Consider the following 15,735-nt stretch of genomic DNA (forward strand, 5'->3'; position numbering starts at 1 on the left):
CTAATCAACCAATCACATGGCAGCAACTCAATGCATAAAAGCATGCAGACATGATTAAGAGGTCCAGTTGTTGTTCAAACCAAACATCAGAATGGGGAAGAAATGTGATCTAAGTAATTTGCACCATGGAATGATCATTGGTGCCAGGTGGGATGGCTGCAGCTGCTGATCTCCTGTGATTTTCTTGCACAAGTCTCTAGAGTTTACAGAGAATGGTATGAGAAACAAAAAAAAAAATCCAGTGAGCAGCAGTTCTGTGTGTTAAAATGCCTTGTTAATGAGAGAGATCAGAGGAGAATGGCCAGGCTGTGGCAGTAACTCAAATAACCTTGCGTTATAACAGTGGTTTGCAGAAGAGCATCTCTGAATGCACAACTTGTTGAACCTTGAAGTGGATGGGCTTACAGCATAAGACCATGAACATACGCTCAGTAAAAAAGGATCTAGTGCTTTCCCAGCATACACCGGATACAGGTATCAATTATAACCAACATTTCAATGACATACTCTGCCATCTTCTCAGGGACAAAGAGGTATAAGTGGCCAGAGCATATTAACCCGGATTCCCATGACTAATCAGTAGCCTGCTATGGCTTTGGATGTGAAAGTTGGAGAGGGGACATGATTGAGCTAATCCGCTTTCTCCAGATGAATAAATTTCCATCACAAGTAGTTTACAGTTAAAAGAAACCTATATGGTGATGGTGAACTTCAGCGATGAGTTGAAGACTGGAACCTATAAATTAGCTTACAAATTCTGTGTAATTCCACGGTACTTCATTTTCAGTGAGCGAGAGAAATGGCAAATGTACGTGGAAAAGGTTTTGTTTTACTCAATTTGCCATTGTTATGATACCAGCCCCCTCCTTTGCGAGAATCGCAAGAGCCCTAGTGAAGGGGGGGGGGGGGGGGGTCAATGACCCAAGAGGGAGAGAGACGTGCTGAACAGCCACAGGAAATGGGAGAGAGAGGGAGACGTGCTGAAGACCACGTTCCACCGGGAAGCAGAATAAAGCGACCCTGGCTATTGTCTCATGAAGACCACGTGTAAAGCCCTCGGGCAAAGTGGGCTGGTTGAGAGAGAGATTGACACCTGCGATCTCGTGAGGAAGTATAAAGGAGGGTCTGGGGGGGACAACCCCTTCAGACGCACCAGAAGAGACGCTAGAAATCCTGCGACAGCGTTTTGATAGCGACAGCCGGTGGTGGGGTTCGTGTGCGTCTTTTCCTTGCCTGGGATTGGTGACCTCACCACGGAAGAACGGCTTAGCTACAGGGGAGGCCACAAATGAGCGTCCATTTCCCAACGAGACTTCGACGAACTGAACTCCTGAAGGTTGGAAAACCTGTCGGGTAACTGTTTCATTCAATCTCTATCTCTCGCTCTCTTTCTAACAGAAGTGCACCAACGCGACACCACAACAGACGACAGCTGGTGGAACTGCAGTGACCATAAGAGACTTTCAGATATACAGCGGACAATATATACATTACCCCTAGACAACGATAGAGTTTATTTCTTATTGGTTATTACTATACCTGCGCTTTAGATTGAGTATTGACGACTTATGGTATCTGAATGTTTGTATTAACCTCACTTTTGTGCCCCTTTATAAATAAAAACGTTTGAAAATGGTACCATCAGACTTCAGCGGACCTCTCTATCTTTGCTGGTAAGTGATCCAGTTACAGGATATGTAACACCATTGAATCATTTTTATGCAGTTTCAAAAGTAAGAATTCTGTAAATGTTTCATGAAAGTGAAAGGGAGATAAAAGCACTAAAATGTTGACTTTATCCAAAGGAAAAGCAAAATTATACATCCAAAACTAATAAGCGCTACAAGCACTCCTGGTGATTGTGCACGATTCATGTGGAATATCTGCAGCCACTAAAATCTTAAATTACATTTCTTCATTGGTTGGGTTGGCACAATCAATTACATGAAAATCTGGTGGCCAACACTCCATCCATTAGGCTAGAGGAGTTGCAGAAATGGGAGAAAATGCGAAAAGTATGTGTGACAAGGGGGAAAATGAAGGACAACTCATCTCAGAGTGGACCCAACAGATATTAAACAGATTTTATTGCCACGGCTAGATGATGGGAAATGATACTAAGCAAAGAATTTAACAACATGGACAGTTCTACTTACATAAAGCCAGCTACATATCTATTTGATAGATCAGGAGCTCCTCCTCCATAGGCTGAACTGGTCTCACCCAACCATACCTTCTTGTCAGGAACAGTTTTAGCCACAACCTGTGGTAGGAAAAGAGGTTCAGAAATAAAAGCCAGATTATGAGTATTTACACAGTACAAATTGACAAAAATGTGTGCCTTGTCTCAAGTCACAAACAAGAGAAGATCTGCAGATGCTGGAAATCTGAGCAACACACACGAAGTGCTGGAGGAACTCAGCAGGCCAGGCAGCATCTATGGAAAGATGTACAGTCGATGTTTCAGGCCGAAGCCCTTCGGCAGGACTGAAGAAAAAAGGCTGAAGAGTAGATTTAAAAGGTGGGGGGAGGGAAGAGAGAAACACCAAGTGGCAGGTGAAACTTGGAAGGGGGAGGGATGAAGTAAAGAGCTGGGAATTGATTGGTGAAAGAGGCAGAAGGCCATGGAAGAAAGAAAAAGGAGGCAGGAGCACCAGAGGAAAGTGATGGGTGGTTAAGAAGATAAGGTGAGAGAGGGAAAAGGGATGGGAAATGGTGAAAGAGGAGGTGGAATAGGGGGCATTATGAAGTTTGAAAAATTGATGTTCATGCCATCAGGTTTGTGGCTACCCAAACGGTCTACAAGTTGTTGCTTCTCAAGTGTAGCCTTATCACGACAGTGGAGGAGGCCACAGATGGACATATCAGAATGGAAATGGGAAGTGGAATTAAAATGGGCGCCTACCTTTTAAATCTACTCCTCAGCTTTTTTTCTCCAGTCCTGCTGAAAGGTTTCGGCCTGAAACATCGACTGTACATTTTTCCGTAGATGTTGCCCGGCCTGCAGAGTCCCTCCGACATTTTGTGTGTGTTCCTTGTCTCAAGGCTCGGTGTATCTGAAGTTATCTAAAGTCTTATCATGGTTAAGCCTAGAAAGTCTTCAGCGCTAGGAAACAGGCAATGTGTGCAGGCATTGCATGATCCTATGACTGCAAATCCTCACTATGTATGAGATCCACAACGATATTTCCTCTTCACTCTACCATTGGGCATCATGGAGATATATACTGCAAGGAAACAGGCCTTTCATCCCCATTCAGCCATGCCGACTGAGATTTATATCCGAGTTAGTCCCACTTGCCTCTGTTTAGCCCATATCCTTTGAAACATTCTCTATCAAGTTACCTGTCCAAATGTCTTTTAAACATTGCTATTGTACCCACCTTTGTCACTTCTTTGTACTGCTCATTCCATACATTACCATCCTCTCCGTGTGAAAAAGTTCCCTCATAAGTCCCCTTTAAATATTTCCCCTATCACCTTAACATCTCCTAATTCTTTCATCAAATGAAAGAAATCAGGTAAATTATGGAAATGTCCCAGAATTGTGCTGGAGTTGGCAGGACCTTAAGGGAATTGGATTATCTGAAGGATTATGATTAGTTGTGGAAGTGGTGGCATCGAGGTCAAGAAGTGAAGGCAGTGGAGAAAAATTCTGTTGCAATTGGACATGAGAATGGTGGTGAAGAGGTGAGGTTATCTACAATAGTGAGGCAAATACACTGAAAAAGATAATACAAGTTCCACAGGCTTGGGCCTGATCGAGGGAGTCCATTTATTACTTTATTATTACTTTACTTTGTCACCAAACAATTGATACTAGAGCATACAATCATCACAACGATATTTGATTCTGCACTTCACGCTCCCTGAAGTACAAATCGAAGTAAATATCATAAAAATTTAAATTATAAATCATAAGTAGAAAATAGAAAAGGGAAAGTAAGGTACTGCAAGTCAGGTCCGGATATTTGGAAGGTACGGCCCAGATCCGGGTTCATCAGATTTAATGAACAGGTGTAGCAGTGCTCATGTACATAGTGAAAGCCTGCTTCTGGGTGAGTGCTCTGTCCCCTTAGTGGGTAACTGGATTTCCTGGAATGGTATTCAAGGGGCATTGCATGGATTTGGATGCTACTAAACAAGCCCAGGTATCCCTATGCATCAAACATGAAGGATCAAGAAGCAACTTTGCCAACAATCTGGTAAATACCCAATAAGAACTATCAATTTTCTAATAAAATATTATCACACAGCATGTGACAGCATTCCAAGGCCACATTTAATTATTTAGACCTGGAATTTATAAGCAATCCATAGGAACAATTAAACACCGGGAAGTAATTACAATTCTTATCACGTTTAACACAATCTAGCATTCAGTGATACTACAGATGAGAGCCCTTTTCTCCAGCTCCTGTATTTAGTTACATACATGGTCTTAGCATGATCCTAATGAATTGATGTAAAAAGTTAAACATTTCCTCTTTCCACAGCTGCTGTCTGACCATAATGTGTTTCCAGCATATTTTTAATTGCTTCAGATTTCAGCATCTACAGATTTCTTTGGATTTTTCCTCTACATATTTGAGGTTTCCCCTGCTTAATTGTGGGGACAATTAGTAAAAATAAAACTTTATTACTGAAAGTATTTTACACCATTATCTTGGAGCAGTTTCTATTATCAACTTCTGTCCAACTGTAGGCAAACTGATTTCTGTGTCTGACTAGCTTTGATGTTGAACATTAAAGTTTAACTTACCTGAAAAATTTCATTAATTCTCAACACAAGGCTGTCTAACACCTGGGGGCTCAGGAAGTCCTTCAGTGATGCGTTCCTCCCATTCACATAATAACTGGGAAAAAGGAGTTACTTTATTGAAACTGAGAGTACAAAGCATGCAAGTTAATCCAAATACAAAAAGGGGTTGATTTGGATCTTGTTTCAAGAATAGCCTTATTTATTCTTCTTTGGCAACAAATTATGAATAAAAATGGAGAGGGTGGGGACTTAATATTTCCCAAGTTCTGCTTGGTTTCTGGTAACCAGCCAAATTTCAGGAAACCCATGACACAATGCAAGAAATAATTTAGCAATCTCTTTACTTCTATGACACAGCTCCTTTCAGTACCCGAAAGCCCTTAGGTGCAGGATTAAACCAATTCATTTCTAGTTGTTAGCAAGGCTAACACAGTCATCAGTATACTCCTATCAACCAATAATGTAATCACTGTTCACGAGGTTTCACCCAACTCCTGGGAGCAGCAAATTCAAATGCTCACAAAGGCTCTGTGTTGTAACTCTGCTTTTCACTTCTCCTGTAGTGTTCAAGTTCTTGTACCCTTGTCTTGAAACCCAAGAAAAAGTGAGTCAACTAGGTGGAATGCTGTAGAATATTCAATACCAATCTCAGAATCTCCTCAATACCACTATGCTTCTCTTAAGCATTAATGACCAATAACAATATTTAACTTTAGTTAGTTTTCTTTATAACCAGTCCAAAGTTATATTGTACCCCAAACAGAACAGCACCATAAGCCATGTACGGACAAAGGGAGTAGATGATAGTGTTTGTACCTTCACAACTCATCGATCTCTCTGCACTCTTGATATTCAGGGGGAATGTCAAGATCATGCAATTGTAGTATTCTGTGCACATTTGGTATAACTGGCTATCTGTACAAAAGCTTGTTGGGACCCTATATATGAGGACCTATGAAAGGCACTCACTACCTGCTCAGTGAGTTGCAGGCCCATTCATCCCTTCTGCTTTTTTCAATCTTTCTTCATGTTGCAATACCCAAGAAATAGCATTGCCAATAAAAGAGTACTTACTGGTGCCAGGTGACTGCATTAAGGATTTCCCCTCCAGTCTCAAGAAACCTAGCATGAGGGGAGACAAAAGAACGATTGCTGTGAGTAAAAATAAATGCACAGATTATAGAGGATATTACAGCAGATGTAGACTGATGGGGTGATTAGACTGAGTGTTCAGGCAACTATTGATTAGATTGATAAATAAAAGTCTATCTTTAATAATCACCTGTTGGGGCTTGGGTAGACTTTCAAGAATGCAGCTTTAATACAGTGGAGTGACTTTCTCAACACATCTATCAATGGAAAAAAAGAAACAATGAAGAATCTATGTCTTCCATCACCTTGGAAGACACAGGCAGCAGTTGCATTTAAAAACTCATTGGATGTGCAGCACAAAATTGGACTATTCAGTACAAACATATGGTGTACAAGTGTTGGCATGAACAAGACTACATAACCCATCCCCTCAGTATTCAACTCTAGTGGTATCTCCTGTCCCCTTCTCTGATGAAACGTATCTGATATTAATTTCAGAGGATTCTTGCAGTAGTAGGTTCCATGTTCCTACCATTCACTGTGAAAGCAATTCCCTCAATTTTACTCATAGTTCTGGCTTTGGCACATACTGCCATTGGGTTGAAACACCTTCACTCCTTACCTAAAGGCACACTCATATGGATTGCAGAGGTTCAGGAAGACAGCGACCCATCACCATCTTCTCTGGGAGAATGGGAAAAGACAATAAATGTAGGCCTTGTTAGTGATATCCCCAAGACACAAAACACAACAGACAAAGAACAAAAGATCAGAAGTGTGTCACCTAAGGAACACTGGCATCAAGAGAAAGAGACACAGTCACAACAAATGAATCAAAAATAGCAAGGAAATGAAAAAGAACAAGGAAAGAGAACGTCTACAGCAATCCTGGCGTTGAGTGCTTTCTGGATCTTAGCTAGTGTCAATTTTGCAGAGACTTGGAGATTATTTCAAATATCCTGCCTCACAGAGATTTGGACATGCACCTGAACCTGACTCAACTCCCCCCAATTCAATCTAAAATAGTCAGAACAACTCCTCATCCTACCCAACCATCTTTAAATCTAAGAGGGCTTTGGAAATGTTTCATCTGCTGCCTGGAATTTCTATCACATTGGGTGTAGAAGCTATTTTATCACTACATGTGCAGGTATATCTAGGATGTGCTAATAATCCTTTCTGTATTAAATGGATATTACATACAGGAAAATGAACACTAGTCATCTGCTTGCAATGTAAGGACAAATTAACATTTCAGGTAAGCTCCAGATGCCATAGGTGGAGAGGATGTTTCCTATGGTGAGAGAGTCTAAGACCAGAAGACACAGCCTCAGAATAGAGGGGTACAGATGGGCACAAGCAATCCCAGGGCAAATTTCACTGCAACCTGTTAAACTTCTCAAATTCTTTACCTTCAAGCACCAGCGCAGATTACCTGATCACTTAATTCACTGTTGTTTACAGGGCCTCACTGTTCTACTGCATTTACATTATACCAGATGGAAACCATGAAAGCCTACAAGATCTTTGATGGTTCACATGCTTTCACACATACTGAACTACAAGCCTTGTGCGAAGTGCGTCACTAATAGTCAGCAATATCCATACTGTTGCAACTTAGACAACTTTATAAAATCCTTTTCTTCACTCTGGAATGCAGCCAGTTGAATTTGACAATACCTTTGGAACCTACTATCAAAATCTCTTTTGGTTTCCCATATCTGAAGTGATGTCATTTAGGGTTTAGTATTTCACTGAAGAAGGCTCAGTGAGGACATAAAAATGATGAAAATTTGTTGTGCGCCAAAAAAGCAACATGTCACAGCAGCTGTTGCTAACTCACATGGAGAGGCAGCAAAACACTTTAAGTAATTCATTGTGGGAAAATTTAGGACAATTCAAACAAATTCCTTCAAACAATGCCCTCTTGAACTACACAAGTAATAGTTTAAAGTACCTGGATCTTCCCACCATTATACCCAAAATAACTGTTAATTACTATCGTATCCATGCAATGAGATATTGATTGGATTCATGCCAATGTAACCATTCAGTTAAGTGCCGGTTTCCTGGACTGTCTGGTCTGCATTTTAAATTTAGTCTTCAGTGCATATGTGAATCTGACGGCTAGTGGCCAAAGTCAGTTAATTGCTACCTGTGCTAAACATAAAAATCACTAACAGTTACACAGGTCAGTCTTCTTGATTGAGGGTATGTCCACACTAGACCGGATAATTTTGAAAAAGCGGTTTTGCGTAAAAACGATAGGCATCCACACTACACGTTTTTAAAAATATCTCTGTCCACATTAAATGGATATTTTGGTGAATCTCCTCCTACTGCACATGTGCAGGACACATCTACCGACAACAAGCGACATGTTTGGTGTCGAATCTCGCCGTGAAAGACTTGCTGTTCATTTGTCCAGTTACAGACTAGAAAAACTAAAACAACGGACAGCTGTTGGCTCTCACGCAGGAGAACTTAAAAGTAAAAAAAAACAAATACTGGAGCGTATGGAGGCAACCGACAGGGAGTTCACGGACAGTATGACCCGGCTGACGACGAACATTGAAAAACTGACGAACTCTGTTGCATTAATAAAGCTCCTTGTTAAATATATAAAACATGTCTGCATCAGTATTATCTTGTATTTTCATACAATGTTACATTAGGCTGTTGCACATCTATTGTCAGAGAAGTACTTGCATAAATAGGTAAACCACCTTCATACGAGCAAGGACAGAAAACAGGGCAAAGTGAGTATACTTATTTATTCAGTAAGTTATGGGTCAAAGTATTTGGTGAATACATTTCTAACTCTTCTGGCTTCAGTCTCATTGCCGTCTGTTCTGAAATTGTTAGGGTGCGTTCCGCAAAACAATGAAATGGCGCACGGCCGTCACCTTTGTTTCGGCAAGTCGTGACAGCATTTTTAGATTTCTCCGGTTACCCCGTCCACACTGCTCCGGCCAAGCAGCGTTTTCAAAATTACACACCCTGGAGAGCGTTTCTGAGAAGTTCCAGTTTTGGGGGACAAAAATGCTGTTTTAGTGTGGACGGAGGGTAAAAACGAAGAGAAAAAGCTTCAGTTACGGATTTATCTGGTGTAGTGTGGATGTAGCCAGAGAACTCCCCAGGTTGAAGTCCTCATATGCCAGCAATGCACATCTGGTTAGTAACTGCAAAACTGATACACATCCAGGATTTCTTGATCTACATGTTTGCTAGGCAAAAGGATATTTGCAAGGCTGATGGCAATCTCACCCTTTTAGCATGGTAATAATTGGGCGTCTCCGAGGTTGCCCAATATCAGGCCCGTACAGTCCTGTGTGGTTGAATATCCTGAACATGTGCAGCAGACTATACAGGTGCTGGAAGTCCTCTCCAAGCTGAGTGCCACGAACTTTTATACCCGCTTTCCTTCTAAAACTGTTGGGTTCTGTGAACACAAGAGAGAGAGAAAAACATACTGGATGGAAATTTTACACATTGCCTATCTGAGTTATTCCTGCTAACTACCTGTTCACCAACAGTAACGATCTGTGGATATCTCCAAACACCCAATTTGTTTGAGTTAAGGAACTATGGAGCATTTTTTTGCCTCCTTCCCATTATTCCATGGTCTACTGTCCTCTCCTATTTGATTCCTCCTTCTTCAGACATTTACCACTCTCACCTATCATCTCCCAGCTCCTTACCTTATCTCCTGCCCCCAAACACCTCCCCCTCACCTGGTTTCACCTGCCTGCCTGTACTTATCCCCCTCCCCCTACCTGTATTCTGGCTCCTGCCCCTTTCCTTCCAGAACTGATGAAGGGTTTTGGTGTGAAATGTTGACTCTTTATTCCTCTCCATGGATGCTGACTGACCTGCTGAGTTCCTCCAGAATTTTGTGTGTGTTGTTCTATGTAGTTCAGTTCTGGATTTACTTTGTACAGAAATACAATGCTGATCAAAAGTAGCAAGTAGCTGGTTCTTAATGCTTCAATCAAAGTGGAGGCACAGATTGGTGTAATAGACTTATAAGAATGTTGCCTGGACTAGAGGGTTTGAATTATAGGGAGAAGTAATCAGGTTACAATTTTATTCCTTGGAATGTAGGCAACTGAGAGGTGACCTTATGAAGGTACTTAAAATCAAGCATTAATAGGGTGAATGCACAGAGTTTTTACCCCCAGGAAAAGGGAACCAAAAAACCAGAGGGCATAGCTTTTGGCAGAGAGGAGAAAGATTTAAAAGGGACTTGAGTGGTAACTTTTTCAAGTAGAGGATGGCATTTATATGGAATGAACTGCCAGAGAAAGTGGTTGAGACAGGCAAATAAATGAACAGAGAATGTTTGGAGGGATATGGGCAAATGAGACTAGCTTAGATGGGCACCTTAGCATGGACGAGTTGGGCTGAAGGGTCCATTTCATCACTGTATTACCCCATGACATGACTTTGTAAGCAACTACGAAGTTACTCAGCACACAAACAGACCCTTCAAGCCCATTGAGTCTCCATTGACCGTCAATCACACATTTACACTAATCCTACCCTAATCTCACTCTTTTATTCCCCCCAGATTCTACCATAGCATCTCCATGGCAACACAAAGGCACGACAAATAGAACCACTGCCTCACCAGGTTCAATCCTGATCTCAGATGCATCCGTGTTGAGTTTGCACCTTCTTTCTATGACTACCTGCTTCCCACAAGTGCTCTGGCTTCCTCACAGATCCCAAAGATGTGCAAGTTTGTAGGTTGATCAGCCAGCCTAGATTGCTCGTAGTTGTAGGTATGTGGTAGAACCTGGGGTAGGGTGGGGTAGTTGATGGGAATATGATTAGTGCAAATGGGTGATAGTGATTGCAGATTCCCTGGACTGAAAGGCCTGTTTCTGTGCTACAGAGGCCAATTAACCTATCAACCTGCACACCTTTGAGACTGGAGAAGAGATCAGAGCACCTGGAGGAACGCCACATGGACATAAGGAGAACATGAAAACTTTGCGCAGACAGTGCCAGTCACCAGGATTGAACCCAGATCACTGGAGCTGAGACACAGCACTTTAGCACTTCCTTACTCCCAAGCCAAGAGGTGTGAAGTTCCATTGTTGTCTCCTGAAATTGCAATCACTTTGTCCAAGGATTGATCAGTTGTGCACATATTTGTGGAGGAACCATCCACCCCACTTCACCTCACTAACAATGGTGTTATGTTCCTTCTGCATCTTGTTAACTCACCTGACCCTTCATTGTTAAGCTGAATCAAACCATGAACACCCTATGGATTACTTTGACCACAAGGTAGACTAATGTTCAAAATTACTTGGCTCAAGAATCTAAGCACTTAGATTTAAAAGGACATTTTCACCTGTCAGCTAAACAGGAAAATGGCCTAGAAGTTATAAGATTTCGGATCTTTATCATAAAATAAGCTTTTACAACTTATTTTATTTGGGTTTTAATTGCTTCATTCCCTTTCTCTCCTTCTCAGCATGCGTCAACATTAACTTACCATTGCCAAGTTCCCAGGACATGTTATATTGTTTCAATGCACAGTATTGAAGAAGCTCTTGAGCATTTGAACTGTCCCATACATGATTTTTCCTTAACAAGGCATTAAGTCCAAAGATTAAATGAAGCCCAGAGCAATTTGCAAAACTGTACAGGATGTCCAAAGTTCTTCCTGTGAGTAGACCAAAAAAAGTCAGTAAGGGTCACATTAGATACTTCAGCATGATCACACTTGTTTGTGCATCGACACACATGGGTATAATGACGCTTTTGTATAGTATCGCTACAATTTCACTAGCTGGATGCATCAGCTAACATTCTGGAGCTTAATCAGGGATATCAATGTGGTCATATCGTTTTTAGATACAGTGGAAAATACACCTGTTACCTGAAATTGTCATGTTCTTAAAGTGCCTTTGGAATTCATTTTTTGCCATGAGAGGTGCTTGCAAACTCCAAAGATGTATCAGATACTCTTCCAGTTCCAAAGGAAGCAAATATGGACAGTCATCTACCAGGAGAAACAGTCTGTCATTATTTCACAAAGATTCATAATAAAGATTCCACCCTAAAAATATACACCTGTTTACACTTTCTGCACTACATTTCCAAAACAATCAAGAAGTTCATTCATCTTCTGCAGAATTAACAGGAGTTAAGTCTGTGGGTGGGAATACACCTAATTAACACTTTAGCCTAGAAACTGACTGGTAGTACCATTTCTGTACAAATTCTTCTGGTAATCAACTCTTAATTGCACGTCTTGAAGACATGTATTTTGGAATCAGAAGTGAGATTACCACCAGTTTATTGTAGACCACTCAGACTTTTCTGCATAGTTTTCCCTTTGAATACATAAACTCAAAACAGTTGCCTGTTAATAGAGAGAGGGAGATCTTGAGCTACTATTATGCACAGCCTGGAGAACAGTGAAAACAGATTAATGAACCATTATAGATAATTTATTTTTTCCTTTTCTTCACTGTTATCCAAGATTTGAAATGATTTACTTCAACTCCAGGGAAGGGTTCTATGGTGGCCAATGAAGTCAATCTGGAAATTAGAGACTTTTCTACACATGGGGCAGGAGTTAGCCAATGAGGTGAGTAGACGGGTAATTTGAGAGGTGGTAGTTGAGCCCCAACTGCTCCCAAGGAATGGCCTCAAGGTATGTAATAACAATTCCAAATGTTCTTCCTCCACTATGTGATAGTGTGACAGAAATTTCCATGAGACATGGAGATGTTGCGTTTCTTCAAGGTGGGATCTCTTCCCATAGTAGAGCTAGGCAAAGAGTATCTGTTTCAGGAGTGGTGACAATGTGGAGATGCATGCCTAACATGACTGAGGGTAACTAGGAACTTCATGCTAGGGATATTGGATCGATTTTCCTTTTCAGGGTGGCTGGGGTCCTTTCACTCAAAACTGCGATTCTGCACTGTGGCGTGTTCCCGTTCCTGGGGCTCGCCAATCAGCTGCATTTCCGTATGTTCAGGTTGTTGGGTGCCTTGGGGGCCTGTGGACACGAATTCTTGCTGAAGCATAGCAGGAGCCGGAACATTGAAGACAGCACAAGTGGCTGTTGGAGGACCCTGCACTCAGTAATCAATCGACCTCTCTCTCTTGGTGGTGAGGGAGAGTTTGCCGCCAATTCCGGAGTTAGGGAACCTGAAATAAAAAGCAACGCTTCAGACTGACTAACATCAAAATAGTGATGTTGTCTCTCCTCACACTGTGGAAGGAGTGATACCAGTCTCTCCCTTGTTAGTGAGAGAGAGGGAGCTTGTGAAATGTCGAAAATGTTAGAGTGCACAGTTGGTTTTTGATGTACTGCAAACCATGGTCTCTCTTTGGGGGCTTTGCTGTTGCTGGCATGGTGTGGGGTGGAATGCTGATGCTTTACTGTAGAATTAATGGGGGAGTTGATGCTGCTTTGCGTGTGAGTGGAGCAGGGGGCATTGGGGTTCTCATGTCTTTTTCTGTCATTCATTCTTCGGGGTTTTCTGTTTCGAAGATGTCTGTGGAAAGTAAGAATTTCAAGTTGTTATTGTATACATTCTCTGTTATTAAATGGAACTATTGAACTATTGAAATACAAAAGAAAAAATAACACAAAATAATAATAAAAGAATAAGCAAAAAGTGTGGAGAACACGAGTTGTAGAGTCCTTTGAGGTGAGTCCAGAGGTTGTGGAACTAGCTCAGTGATGGGCGAGTGAAGTTATCCCCTCTGATTAAAGAGTCTGATAGTTGAGGGAAAATAACTGTTCCTGAACTAGATGTTGTGGAACCTGAGGCTTCTGTACCTTCTTCCTGATGGCAACAGCAAGAAGAGAAGCAGCCTGGATGGTGGAGGTTCTTGATGATAGATGCCTCTTTCCTGTGACAGCACTTCATCTAGCTGGTGGGGAGGACATTATCCATGGAAAGACTCTGCTATATCCACTACTTTTTGGAGGCCTTTCTGTTCAAGGGCATTGGTGTTTCCATAACAGGCTAAGATACAACCAGTCAGTGTACTTTCCCTCTCACACCTATGGAAGTTTGTGAAAGTTTTAGAAAACGTGCCAGATCTTTACAAACGTTTAAGAAAGTGGAGGCATTGCTATGCCGTATTTGTAATGGTACTTATGTGCTGGACTCAGTCAGATCCTCTGAAATGATAGCACAGAGAAATTTAAAGTTGCTGACCCTCTTCACCTTTGATCCCCTGATAAAAACTGGCCATGGACCTCTAGTTTCCTCCTGTAGTCAATTATCACCTCTATGGTTTTGCTGATGTTGAGTGAGAAGATGTTTGTTGTGGCATCATTCGGCTAGATTTTGAATATCCTACATGCTGATTCATCACAACCTTTGATTTGGCCAACAGCAGTGGTATCATCCGCAAATTTAAATATGGCATTGGAGCTGTGCTTAGCCTCACAGTCATAAGCATGAAGCGTGTAGAGCAGGGGTCTGAGCACACAGGCCTGTGGTGCATCTATGCTGATGGTAGTTATGGAGAAGAAGTTGTTGCCATTCTTTAATGACTGGGGTCTGCAATTGAGGAAATCCAGGATTCAGTTGCACAAAGAGGTATTGTGGCCTACATCTTGTAGCTTATTGATTAGTTTTGAGGGTATGATACTGTTGAATGCAGAGACATTTCAGGGTTCAGTGAAGAGGAGAAAGACGTTCGAAAAGAAAGACAGAAAACAGATAAATTCATGGGTTCATAAACATTAATTACCAGGATATAATAAACATAAATTTAAAAAGAAAAGCAGAAATGGCAGGCTACATTGGAAAGATAGACAGATTTGATTGCACAACAATAACTGGCTCATGTATAGTGAGCAAATTGAGCAGGATTTTCAAGCAAATGAAATAGCCAATGAGAAGCGAGTACCAATTTTGCTGAGTGTAATAGGTGGTAAAGCATACAGCTTGCTTTGAATTTGACTGCTCCAACCAAGTTGTTTGAGATTTGTCAGTTCAGTGTTGGGCTTAATGACACACTGAGAGATTGTTTAGTTTGTGGAATCTTACATGACAGCATTAAAAAAATGGCTCCTAATGGAAGCACAGCTCACATTTAAAAGAACAGTTGAAATTGCTGTATCTATGGAAACAGCAGAAAGAGACACAATTGAGTTGCTGTCAGGGATGAAAGTGAACACAAACCAAATTGTAATGCCTAAACAGAAATGTGCCAGGCCGAACAAATCGTGTTAGCGTTGTGGCAGGGGCTTACACAAAACAGACCAACGAAGGTTTAAAGGCAAAACATGCAGAAAATGCAACCAAGTAGGACACGTACAATGAATATGTCGGCAAGACAAAAATAAATGGAATGCGCAGGGAAGAGAAAAAGGTAAAGAAGTCAAGTTGCAGTTACTAAAAGAGCGTTAATCTGGATGCTGTTGATGAAAAGTCTGATGATGATGAAAGTGACACAGGACTGAGTGGCCTTAGGATTTACAACAGGAAAACTCACAGGAGACAATCAATATGGATTACACCTGAAGCAAAAGGTAAATTAATTAAATTGGAATTGGACACTGGCTCGGCTGTTTCAGTCATTCCACAAAATGAGTTTGAACAGTATTTCAAAGATACTGAGCAGAATCCTGTAGATATCCAATTCAGAATTTATACTAGAGGAAAGGTAACTCCTGTGGGAATGGCATTTTTAACAGTGAAATACAGCAACCAACAAGCCACATTGGGATTGTATGTGGTAAAAAGAGGGGGGCAGTGTTGTGAATGGCTGAGACAACTACAACTTGGAAATCCATCCACCATTTGCATGCCACATCCCCTGCAACAGTGTGAACTGCAAGTGAGTTAAGGAAAGTACTGGGTGATGCCACAGCAGTGTTCAAGGATGACATT

At 41.4% G+C, this 15,735-nt stretch overlaps 1 protein-coding gene across 2 annotated transcripts in view; it reads right to left on the reverse strand.

Annotated features, from left to right (window-relative positions):
* hpse (heparanase) overlaps positions 1-15,735 on the reverse strand; it is a 36,718-nt gene that overhangs the window by 11,197 nt on the left and 9,786 nt on the right. For both annotated transcript variants that reach the window (XM_073042579.1, XM_073042578.1), the window contains exons 3-8: positions 11,748-11,870; positions 11,361-11,531; positions 9,122-9,296; positions 5,837-5,884; positions 4,763-4,856; positions 2,157-2,263 (exon numbers count right to left, since the gene is read on the reverse strand). In XM_073042579.1, the coding sequence (XP_072898680.1) occupies positions 2,157-2,263; positions 4,763-4,856; positions 5,837-5,884; positions 9,122-9,296; positions 11,361-11,531; positions 11,748-11,870 (718 nt within the window). The remainder of the gene's footprint in view (positions 1-2,156; positions 2,264-4,762; positions 4,857-5,836; positions 5,885-9,121; positions 9,297-11,360; positions 11,532-11,747; positions 11,871-15,735) is intronic.

Source organism: Hemitrygon akajei, chromosome 4 (assembly GCF_048418815.1).
Source record: "Hemitrygon akajei chromosome 4, sHemAka1.3, whole genome shotgun sequence".
In the NCBI taxonomy this organism is placed as follows: Eukaryota; Metazoa; Chordata; class Chondrichthyes; order Myliobatiformes; family Dasyatidae; genus Hemitrygon; species Hemitrygon akajei.